The sequence below is a fragment of the Gopherus flavomarginatus genome, chromosome 8 (genome assembly GCF_025201925.1).
Source record: "Gopherus flavomarginatus isolate rGopFla2 chromosome 8, rGopFla2.mat.asm, whole genome shotgun sequence".
Classification (NCBI taxonomy): Eukaryota; Metazoa; Chordata; order Testudines; family Testudinidae; genus Gopherus; species Gopherus flavomarginatus.
The window spans coordinates 22,585,287-22,597,757 of NC_066624.1; the positions used below are offsets into that span (position 1 = coordinate 22,585,287).

Sequence of the window (12,471 nt, forward strand, 5' to 3'; positions counted from 1 at the left end):
AGACATAGTACAAAAAGTTTTCAGCAGTGAATCAACTAAACTGATTACACATATGCAGCTTCAAGGAAAACAGCACATGAGCTTTAATCACAAACATCTTTATACAACTGTCTCTCAAGAAGTACATTAAAGACAAAGTACCAACAGACTTACAGAAATAGCAAAAACATTTAAAGTTTTGAGCTGAGTACAACACAGAATTTGAGAGAAGTTCCTACAAAGACCAAATCATGGCTAGTATAAGAAAAAAGTACTACTTGTGCTCTGTTTACAGACGACAAGATCCAGTGCTACAAAGTACACCATTAGTACACTACTACAGTAATACATATATACATATGAATGAATGTTATGAGAAAAGAAAGGCCAAACATTTTAACCTAGTCTTTCTGCATTGCTTTTACAGTTTGAAGACACCAACGGATGCAGCAGCACGTGTGGTTGTAATACTGAACTTAACAATTCACATTGACTGCAATTGGCACTGAGCCGAGTACCATTAATGCTACAGATATTTAGGAAAACAAGGGTTTTAACACTGCATCTTGTGAGAATTTTTTGTGAGTAGTAATAAGCTCGATAGTATTCATCACCATACAAATTTTGACAGGTTTCTGCGCCCCTTTTAGGGCTTATGTCCCGCCTTCCTACCCTCCATTTCCGTTGGTGCCAAAGTGTGGCGCCATCAGCCATTTTGAACAAATGTGTGTGTGTGTGTATGTGTATGTGTTTGACTAGGGGAAGTGTTGTGTATGTTTGTGCCTGGTGACATGAAGAGAAAAAGGTTGAAAGAAGAGTGTAAAGAGGAAAAGAGTGAGTAAGGTTTAGAGAAAAAAAGGAAATTTGAAAGAAGAGAGGTAAGTTATTGAAGAAAAGAGGCTGGTTATGAAAGAATAGAAAGATTTTTGTTTTTAAAGGGTTAGTTAGTTTGAAAGAAGAGAGATTTTTAGTGAGTTTGAGTAAGGAGAGATGATGGTAAAGGCTTAGTTTGGTAGGCAAGTAAAGAATAGAAATTTTTGAGATAAATGTAAAAGGTGTATTAAATATCAGAGTGGGTTAAGACAAAAGTTAAATAATATTGAAAACTAGGTTTATAAAGGGAATTTACTAGGGCAAAACCTGTTTGGTAAGCACAGGATAAAAAAGCATTGAAACTATTCAATACCAGTGTAGATGAAAAAAAAAAGAGAAGAACCCCCTTTGCAACGGGCAAAGATAAACAGCACATGATGGAATCAAAAAAAAGAGAGAGAGAAAACAACACTGGCGCCAAAGTGTGGCGGCGATGGCCATTTTGAAAAAGTGTGTGTGTGTGTTTGACTAGGGGAGGTGTTGTGTGTGTATGTGCTTGTGTACATGGAGAGAAAAAGGTTGAAAGAAGAGTGTAAAGAGAAAAAAGAAAGTTTGAGTAAGGTTTAGAGGAAAAAAGGGAAATTTGAAAGAAGAGAGGTAAGTTATTGAAGAAAAGAGGCTGGTTATGAAAGAATAGAAAGACAGAACTTTTTAAAAAAGGAAATATTTGTTTTTGAAGGGCTAGTTTATGAAAAAAGTTAAATAATATTGACAACTAGGTTGAAAAAGGGAAAGGCAAAACGTGTTTGGCAGGCCCAGGGTAAAAAAGTGAATAAAAAGGCATTGAAACAATTGAATACCAATATAGGTTAAGCAAAAAGCATTACAAACATTAAAAACTAGGTTTAAAAGGGGAAATTTACTAAGGCCAAACCTGTTTAGTAAGCACATGGCCAAAAACTATAAAGGGGTACTAAGAAAAAAGCATTTAAAATGATTAAAAACTAGGTTTAAAAAGGGAATTGACTGAGGCAAAGCCTGTTTGGTAAGCACAGGGTAAAAAAGTGAGTAAAAAAGCATTGAAACTATTCAATACCAGTGTAGGTTAAGAAAAAAAGAGAGGTTAAAAAAAAAGAACAGGACAAGAAAAAAAAAGAGCAAAGAGCAAAAATAGAGAGCACATGGTGGAATCTGAATGACACAGAGAGAGAAGCAGACAGAGCCTGTTTAGTAAGCACAGGGTAAAACAGTAAATAGAAAAGCATTCAGAATCAGGGTAGGTTAAAAGAAAGAACAAGACAAGAAAAGGGAAAAAAGAGAGCCCCTTTTGCAAAGGGCAAAGATAGCACATGGTTGAGTCAGAGAGAGAGAGAGAATTCTCACCTTTTACTTCTTTCTGTAGAATGAGGCAACTTTTCTGGTTCAGACCCTCTCAGACTTGTTATCACCGCCTTTGGATCGGCCCAATCAGAGGTGGTTTTACAGCAGCGTCATAGAATTCATTTTCCGGAACCAATCCTAGAGTTCCAAGATTTTAAACAAGAGCCAACTCCCTCCTTTCCCCCCCTCCCCTCCCTTTTAGCTGTTTTATTCTTATCTAAAGAAACAGACCCCCCAGCATTTTCCCGCCATGTAGCCCTTTTACAGAAGGGTTTTTATAAAAGTTAAATCCATAAGCTTTTAGTAACACACCATTTTTTAAAGTTTTCCCCTAGGTTTTAAACTAACAGGGTTTGTTTCTTTTTTTTTAGTAAAAACAATGTGAAGCTGCAGCAAAGCTCCTGTTAGCAAAGCAGCCTCTGTGAATCAGTGGATCACAGAGAAGGACTTTGCTTTTTTACCTCCTTTTTAAACAAACACAGGCTAAAGTTACATTAAGTTTTGCAAAGGGATAATGGCTTAAAAAGACAAATCTAAGACACATCCCTTTTATATTTCTGTTGTAATAAAAAAAAAACGAACAGGCAGAAGCACCCCAGGTTTTTAGTAACAGACAATTTATAAACCCCTTATTTTGTAAACCACTGAATTAGAGAGAAGACGATTGCTTCTTTCCCCACTTTTTAACAAACAGAAGTGAAAGTCTGGTAAAGGTATAAACACTTGAAAAGACATATCTAAATGAAGACACCTTTTTATTTAACCCCCTTGGCATAAGTGTTTCAATGAAAGAGTGGGCAGAGGGATTTTTATAAAAAAAGATAAAACCATAAGCTTTTAGTAACAAACAATTTTTAAAAGTTTTCCCCTAGGTTTTCAACTAACAGGTTATTTTTTAGTAAAAACAATGTGAAACTGCAGCAATGTGCCTGTTAGCAAAGCAGCCTCTGTTGAGTCAGTGGATCAGAGATAAGGCGACTGCTTCTTTCCCAAACTTTTTAACAAACACAAGTTACAGTTACATTAAGTTTTGCAAAGGGATAATGACTCGAAAAGACAAACCTAAGACACAACCCTTTTGTATGTGTTGTAATAAAAAAGGAGCAGGCAGAAGCATCCTAGGCTTAAAACCCCAGGTTTTTAGTAACAGACGGTTTATATTCCCCTTATTTTGTAAACCACTGGAGTAGAGAGAAGAAGATTGCTTCTTCCCCCATTTAACAACAATCTTCTTCTCTCTAATCCAGTGGTTTACAAAATAAGGGGAATATAAACCGTCTGTTACTAAAAACCTGGGGTTTTAAGCCTAGGATGCTTCTGCCTGCTCCTTTTTTATTACAACACATACAAAAGGGTTGTGTCTTAGGTTTGTCTTTTCGAGTCATTATCCCTTTGCAAAACTTAATATAATTGTAACTTGTGTTTGTTAAAAAGTTTGGGAAAGAAGCAGCCTTCTTATCTCTGATCCATTGACTCAACAGAGGCTGCTTTGCTAACAGGCGCTTTGCTGCAGTTTCACATTGTTTTTACTAAAAAATAACCTGTTAGTTGAAAACCTAGGGGAAAACTTTTAAAAATTGTTTGTTACTAAAAGCTTATGGTTTTAACTTTTTTTATAAAAATCCCTCTGCCCACTCTTTCATTGAAACACTTATACCAAGGGGGTTAAATAAAAAAAAAGGTGTCTTCATTTAGATATGTCTTTTCAAGTGTTTATACCTTTACAAGACTTTCACTTCTGTTTGTTAAAAAGTGGGGAAAGAAGCAATCGTCTTCTCTCTAATTCAGTGGTTTACAAAATAAGGGGTTTATAAATTGTCTGTTACTAAAAACCTGGGGTGCTTCTGCCTGTTCGTTTTTTTTTTATTACAACAGAAATATAAAAGGGATGTGTCTTAGATTTGTCTTTTTAAGCCATTATCCCTTTGCAAAACTTAATGTAACTTTAGCCTGTGTTTGTTAAAAAGCAAAGTCCTTCTCTGTGATCCACTGATTCACAGAGGCTGCTTTGCTAACAGGAGCTTTGCTGCAGCTTCACATTGTTTTTACTAAAAAAAAGAAACAAACCCTGTTAGTTTAAAACCTAGGGGAAAACTTTAAAAAATGGTGTGTTACTAAAAGCTTATGGATTTAACTTTTATAAAAACCCTTCTGTAAAAGGGCTACATGGCGGGAAAATGCTGGGGGGTCTGTTTCTTTAGATAAGAATAAAACAGCTAAAAGGGAGGGGAGGGGGGGAAAGGAGGGAGTTGGCTCTTGTTTAAAATCTTGGAACTCTAGGATTGGTTCCGGAAAATGAATTCTATGACGCTGCTGTAAAACCACCTCTGATTGGGCCGATCCAAAGGCGGTGATAACAAGTCTGAGAGGGTCTGAACCAGAAAAGTTGCCTCATTCTACAGAAAAGTAAAAGGTGAGAATTCTCTCTCTCTCTCTCAACCATGTGCTATCTTTGCCCTTTGCAAAAGGGGCTCTTTTTTCCCTTTTCTTGTCTTGTTCTTTCTTTTAACCTACCCTGATTCTGAATGCTTTTCTATTCACTGTTTTACCCTGTGCTTACTAAACAGGCTCTGCCTGCTTCTCTCTCTGTGTCATTCAGATTCCACCATGTGCTCTCTATTTTTGCTCTTTGCTCTTTTTTTTTCTTGTCCTGTTCTTTTTTTTAACCTCTCTTTTTTTCTTAACCTACACTGGTATTGAATAGTTTCAATGCTTTTTTACTCACTTTTTTACCCTGTGCTTACCAAACAGGCTTTGCCTCAGTCAATTCCCTTTTTAAACCTAGTTTTTAATCATTTTAAATGCTTTTTTCTTAGTACCCCTTTATAGTTTTTGGCCATGTGCTTACTAAACAGGTTTGGCCTTAGTAAATTTCCCCTTTTAAACCTAGTTTTTAATGTTTGTAATGCTTTTTGCTTAACCTATATTGGTATTCAATTGTTTCAATGCCTTTTTATTCACTTTTTTACCCTGGGCCTGCCAAACACGTTTTGCCTTTCCCTTTTTCAACCTAGTTGTCAATATTATTTAACTTTTTTCATAAACTAGCCCTTCAAAAACAAATATTTCCTTTTTTTAACAAGTTCTGTCTTTCTATTCTTTCATAACCAGCCTCTTTTCTTCAATAACTTACCTCTCTTCTTTCAAATTTCCTTTTTTTCCTCTAAACCTTACTCAAACTTTCTTTTTTCCCTTTACACTCTTCTTTCAACCTTTTTCTCTCCATGTACACAAGCACATACACACACAACACCTCCCCTAGTCAAACACACACACTTTTTCAAAATGGCCGTCGGCGCCACACTTTGGCGCCAATGTTGTTTTCTCTCTCTCTTTTTTTTGATTCCATCATGTGCTGTCTATCTTTGCCCGTTGCAAAGGGGGCTCTTCTTTTTTTTTCATCTACACTGGTATTGAATAGTTTCAATGCTTTTTTATTCACTTTTTTCCCCTGTGCTTACCAAACAGGCTCCGCCGTAGTAAATTCCATTTTTAAACCTAGTTTTTAATGTTTTTAAATGCTTTCTTCTTAACCTACATTGGTATTGAATAGTTTCAATGCTTTTTTATCCTGTGCTTACCAAACAGGTTTTGCCCTAGTAAATTCCCTTTATAAACCTAGTTTTCAATATTATTTAACTTTTGTCTTAACCCACTCTGATATTTAATACACCTTTTACATTTATCTCAAAAATTTCTATTCTTTACTTGCCTACCAAACTAAGCCTTTACCATCATCTCTCCTTACTCAAACTCACTAAAAATCTCTCTTCTTTCAAACTAACTAACCCTTTAAAAACAACTCTTTTCAACTTTTTTCTCTTCATGTCACCAAGCACAAACATACACAACACTTCCCCTAGTCAAACATACACACACACATTTTTTCGAAATGGCCGACAACGCCACACTTTGGCGCCAACGGAAATGGAGGGTGGGAAGGCGGGACATGAGCCCTAAAAGAGGTGTGGAAACCTGTCAAAATTTGTACGGTGATGAATACTATCGAGCTTATTACTACTCTTGTGTTAATTAAGTGATGTATAAAGTATCTTAATTAAAACAAAACTACTATATTCGGAAAGGGCTTCCCCCATAGAACCCACACAGAGCATGTGCCTGCATGTGATGGGAACAGAGCGTAAAAAAGGATCGACTTCAGATTCACAATTTGCATTAGTTATTTCCACATAAAGAATCTGGTCACTCATTAAAATTGAGGGTGGAGGGGAGAGAAGAGATTAAAAATGGAAAAAAACATTTTTTTGCTTCCAGCCCCACTATAATTTCTTATTGAATAATATAAAGAACTATATTTTTAATTTATGTATTTATTGCATAACTCACCAGCTCTAAAACTTGAATGGAAGACCAATTGTGCCGGAATGGGGTCTAATCCTGCAAGGTGCACAATGCCCAAAGCTCACTGACCTCAGCGGGAACTGGAAGTACTATGCACTTCAGAGGACTGGGTCCAAAGCGAATCTCTATCTGTGACTGAGAATCAGTTCAAATGCAAAAAGGCAAATTGTATAGGTCATGATCCTACAATGTGCCAAACTCGCTCAGCTCCCTGTGGATTTCATTAGGCCTTGAAAGTAATTCAGGAGGCACTCTACACTTTGTGGAATTGGACCTATACAAATTAAAAACAAACAAAAAACCAAAAATGTCCAGCTATTACTAGCAGTCTCCTTCCCTAGTCAGGCGGACTGGAGAGCAAAACCAGCAAGCACTCATATTCACCCTCTTCCCACTAGAAGAGTGTTTTTTCCTATGAATTTTATGGATGGAATTCCCTAACAGCAGAAATACACTGCAGCTAGACAAAGCCATGGGAAAGGGTTTACTCTAAAAAGGGCCAACTAGAACTTACGGCAGCTGTGACCCAACTAAACATTCCTTTTTTCTGCCAAGCAGTGAAGAGAGCACCACACTACTTCTACTTGCACTGTAGAGAACAATTGCAAAACAAAGCATATAAAAGATTCCAGCATTATGAAGCTCATTAAAGTATTCTGAAGAATTTGAAAAAAAAATAAAGCCATATTGCACCTCTTCCATCTCAACCTCTAAAACACGTTAGAGTATCAACAGCTTCCCTAAGAATAATACATTTTACAACCAGATACCCACACACATTGTAACACTATCCATTTGTAGCATGTGAAGGGAGAGACTATATACAGATGTGCAACAATTAGAATTTCTAATTCAAAACACAAAAAACCTCCAGTAGAGAAAACATTTATACAAACAAGAAACCACCCACACTAAATAGCGTATTTTCCAGTTACACAAGTCAGAATGGAAAGAGGCATGTAACACTGTTCCATTTACAGCTCCAGATAAAAGTAGTCTTGACTCAGTGGCCTGTATGTTATTGACTCTGGATAAATTACAGTAGTTTCTCTCCTGTAAGATTTGTTTAAGGCAACTGCTTAGTAACAGTTTTTAGGATTTCCTGTTACACTAGCAGTGGCCATATAATCAAATCACTCAACATTTTATCAGCAGGCAGGATGTTATAAACAGAACATAGGCTTCTACAACCATTTTGAAAGCCACAGTAGGAAGCCAGTGCTAGTCGATAGGAGTCCAGAGGACATGCTGCAGTGCTTTAAACTGCCTTTTATTTCTGAAACAGAAAGTCTTCCTCTTGAATGAAAAGTTTTTAACTAGCTGGTCTGCAGATAGTCCAACAATTTTATGGTATCCCAAGAAACTATGGAAATGTTCCCATGACTATTACTTTACAGCACTCTGATTAGCACTATATTACAAATGATTTCTGATACACACTCTAATTGTACAAATATACATCTTAACAAGATGAACTTTGTTGTAAACAGTTGCCCTTTTTAGTTGAGTTTTATATTTTGAAGATTTACAGCCATGCACAGTTTTGTTACTGAAATAAAAAAACAAGATCAAATGCCAAGATCACTATCAGTATGTAGAGTAATCCTACCAGAGCTGCATGCACATACTGATAGTCAAGCCAAGGATACAAGGGATTTGCAGAGATGTCAAAATGTCAGATTGTTTTCTAAACCACCCATAGATTTTTTTTAAAAGATACATTGTGACCTTTATGTATAATATCTAGAACAATGTACTGTACGAAGACTTTATAAAAACATTTTGCAAAATGCTTTTGTACAAAGATTAATGGTATGGTTAAATCCAACAGTAGTCAGTGGAAATTGTTTTAGTACATACAGCATTTAATTTTCATTAAAGACCCCATAGAAGAGTGTTGAAGTTTAAAATAATTGGTCCTGAAAAGTACCTCTACTGGCCTCATTTGCAATTTAAAAGTTCTCAGTTTCAGGAAGTCCTATGTAGGGTTTGATACACCTCTGCTCCTGTCCAGAAAGGAAAACCAGCTACACCTATTGGTCCTTTTGAGAAGGGCTCAACCAGCAAAAAGTGCCAGTGTGAAATTCATTTCTTATGGAAACTTGTTGTGGAGAGGCAGAGGGAAAAGAAGTTCCTATTAAAATACAGTTTTCCATGGAATCTAAAGCAGCATTTGAGTCACGCGTACACTTAGAATTCTGGACCAACAGACTAAGATTAAAGATGTCTCCTTTTAACATGAGACAACTATGTTAGCATGGCAAGCATGAAAGAGAAGAGGTTAGCATACAGGTTAGTTTTGATTTTAGGAGTTGGGCAGAGCCCTTTTCTCTTTAAAGCAGAAGGATTGAAGAGTGGATTTTCTTCTCTTGAGATGTGGGAATCATGGTCACAGAAATAATGCATTTAGAAGTGTTAAACTAATACCAAGATATTCAATGCATAATCATTTAAATGATGCAATATTTCTGGTGTATACCATAACTTAACATGTGTAAAAGAGTGGCTTTTTTTGTCCCTAACAGATCTTTTCACCATCAGAGTTCCGTATTTGATGTGCTTATTACAGTGTTTAAGCCATTTAGATGCTATGCAATTATCTCCCTCTTATCCTGAAAACAAAGATTTTTATTTTTAAATCAGACTAAAAACAGCTTGCTTTAAAAACTGAAAAATCCACTAATGAAGAAAAAAAAGATGTGAAAAGGTTTGTACTCATTACCATTTTAGGCACTATACATTCTCTGCCATTCATCTTTTTGTATTACATATATTGTGATCCAACTCATAACAGGATATTTTCCTGCCCAAACTGCAAATGAGATACTGAGAGTAATACAGTCAGCGTAAAACCAAAGCTAGTTTCCTTTTTACTATTTACATAATTTTTCTCCCCCAGTCTCCACACATTGATCAGTTTGAACACTAAAAACAGCCTGTAGTCAGTTTCACATTCAAGGTTGTATGCTCTACAACAAGGGCTGCTGCATTTCATATTTTTTAAAACATTCCTATTTGAATTAGGTTTCCAACAATCTAAAACTGGGTTTTAAGACCAGATAGTCTCTAGTACAAACTGTAAAACATGAACCAGAGGAAGCAGAAATATTTAGAAACCTCAGAGATATTTTCCTTTTTGTAATATATTTCCCCAGAAAAGTTCAGTAATGATGGAACACCCATTTCTTCTTCTTGTTGGGTTTTTTGTTTGTGTGTTTTCACCCAATTTCTCCAGCTGAATTTACTGAGATTTAAGGACGTCAAATACTTGGAGAACACCACAGTGAGTCCATGACTCAGCCAGAATTATAGCCCATGGAGATTTCCTTTCCTTTCCTCCACTCCCTCCCCACCTTCTCCAAACAAGATGACAATCCCCAGTAATGTTTTACACCTTTTTAACAAAATCAAAAAGCCCACTGTCATGAGAGGTGCTGCTTATTATCATGGTCTAAAGCAAAAATATTTTTAAAAAGTTGCCTATCTGAATGCAAATTACTGAAAGGTATGCCAATAAGAATAGAGACTATAAGTAGTAGGATCATCCCTCTTTGGCTTTACCAGAACAGGAGCTGCTACGTGGTATTTTGTGTATAATGGTCCTGATAATGAGAGATGTTGAGCACCTGCAATTGTTACTGAAATTAATGGAACATTTTTGTTTTGTTTTAAAAGAGGGGGGAAAATGAGCTTGAATATCTTCACTGGAAATGGAATGCAAAGTCAGCAGAGTTTGCATTAATGTTTTAAGATCAGCAATAACATTCTCAGTTGGCACTTAGGATGTGCTATAAGGAAATCATTTTTAGCCTTCGTTTTTAACAGAAATACATTGCATTTGTTGTTTCTGCCTTGTTGCTAGGTTTGAGAGAAAGCACATTTCTAGTCAGAACAAAAAAAGTTATCCCCTTGTTGCAAGACCCACACTGGCAGGATAAAACAAGAAAAGTTCTGGGGTAAATTTAAACATTTCCCTCCTTATTGGTTTGTAACTCGCAGGATTTTAGGGAAAACTTCACCACTGTCAAATGCAACTACTACAGTAGGTTTGTGTGTGACTCAAGAACATAAAATCAAATAAGGATAGGATATTCTTAGACATGTTGGAGTAAAGAAAAGCTAGTGACTCAGGTGACCACCTGAGATCATTGGGAAGTTGGCAGCAGTGACATATGCAAAACAGAGTTTTAAAAACAGTGACCACAAAAGATTCACGTACTACAGCTGCATATTACAATAATAAAAATTACATTGCCATGGTTGGACATTAAGATAGTCTCAATAAAAAAAGGCACAGTTCCTAACAAATGTGCATAGGAAATGAAAGTAATTAATCAGCCTCTGCTACAGTGTAGGATTCCATGCAGAGCATCATTAAACAGCTAAGAAAAGCCTTTTCAGCATATCCACATTTTAAGGTGAACTAAAATGGCATTTACATCCTTTCATTGCCAAAACACAAAATCGCATCTCTCCTACCCCAGTTATAAATACTCTGTGGCTTTTAACCCTCCATAGCAAAGTGACCAAAAGCATCTTTATACTCTGAAAACCCAATAATGGAAGTCATCTTTAACACCTGGTAGGAGAGACCCATTTTCAATGGAAAATGAGGTTTATACTCTCAGTCCAGGTAGCCTTCTAGGAAGCTCTGCATGCACATTCATCTTTTAATCTGTGGTGATGCAATCCAAACTAAAGGTAAAATCCCTTCTCTAGATTGTTCACACACCTCACAAAGAACAGCCCCTCCACACACACACTAACACTTGGCTGTACATGGTCGAGGCAGCTATGCTCTCACAGGGCACAGATTTTGCATACCTTACTGCCACATTTGAATGGCTCACACAGAGTACACTATAACCGCTAGTCACTGGTGCTGCGGCTTTTCTTTTTTAGCATCTGATTCTATAACTTCCATTGTGCTGTTAAGGTCAGGAAGGTCATGATGATTAGCAAAGTTCTCTTTGTTCTTTCGGTCCTGATCAGGCATGATGTCCACTTCCTCCACTATGGCACCATTGGTCAACAGAGCAGGTGGTTCACTTTCATAATCCTGGGGAGTGTTCAGCATCGGGGTTTTCGAAGACTCAACTGAGGCATTTACAATTTTAGATAAGGAGCAAACTTCATTTGGCAGGGGATCATCTAGGAAGGGCAGCTTCTATACCAGCAGAAAGGAATCAGAGAAAAAGATTAACAAAAGATGAGATACCCTGATACCAGGGCCTTATGTTAAACAAATGTTAATAGTCTTGAAAATGCTCTCTCATCCACCAGTTCCTGAGCACTGCATCTCCCAGGTCAATGCCTCTTTTGCAATAAGCACTATAATATTTTATGCATAATCTGTATGCAACATAGCATTTATAAGAGTATCAGGAAAATGGCTTTTCTAAAAACAAAAATGTGTTTCAGGTAGCAGATCTACAATTTTCAGCGTTCATACTAATCTAGCAAAGAACTCAAAACACCTTGTCACTAGTCCATTTTAAGTGTCTAGTCGTGTGCACAGAAAGGAAATCATAAGCACAGAATTTTGGTAGCAATTAAAAGCCACATTGCTCTTTTCTGCAGGCTGCACAGAACAGAGATATCTATGTAGAAAGCTACAGATCTTAAAAAGTGGATCTACACTATTTTTGCTGCTCTGTGAATTTGCATCCTCATTTTTCTCTGTAAAACAGGTCAAATTGAAGAAAACACTTCTACATTTAGCAAAATTTTCTTTTGTTACTGGTGAAAGGAGATGGATTAATTATACTAGAGATTTAAGTGCTTTGTTCTCCAGGGGTGGCACAGCACACACAGCAACAGTGCTAGCTTCTCCCATGTACCTCAACCCTGTTTGGGAGTGACAACTCTACCGGGGAGAGAATGTGACCTATTTACTCTTTGGTCCCTCTGATATGAGGGAGTCAACTGTAATTGGGT

The 12,471-nt window shown here is 36.7% G+C and overlaps 1 protein-coding gene across 6 annotated transcripts in view; it reads right to left on the bottom strand.

Annotated features, from left to right (window-relative positions):
* LOC127056585 (myotubularin-related protein 8) overlaps positions 1-12,471 on the bottom strand; it is a 177,859-nt gene that overhangs the window by 129,029 nt on the left and 36,359 nt on the right. For 2 of the 6 annotated variants that reach the window (XM_050964614.1, XM_050964615.1), the window contains one exon: positions 7,404-11,701. The exons of the other annotated variants lie outside the window; for them this stretch is intronic. In XM_050964614.1, the coding sequence (XP_050820571.1) occupies positions 11,408-11,701 (294 nt within the window). In that variant the 3' untranslated portion in view covers positions 7,404-11,407. Of the gene's footprint in view, positions 1-7,403; positions 11,702-12,471 lie in introns of those variants that run through there. 6 annotated transcript variants of the gene reach the window in all.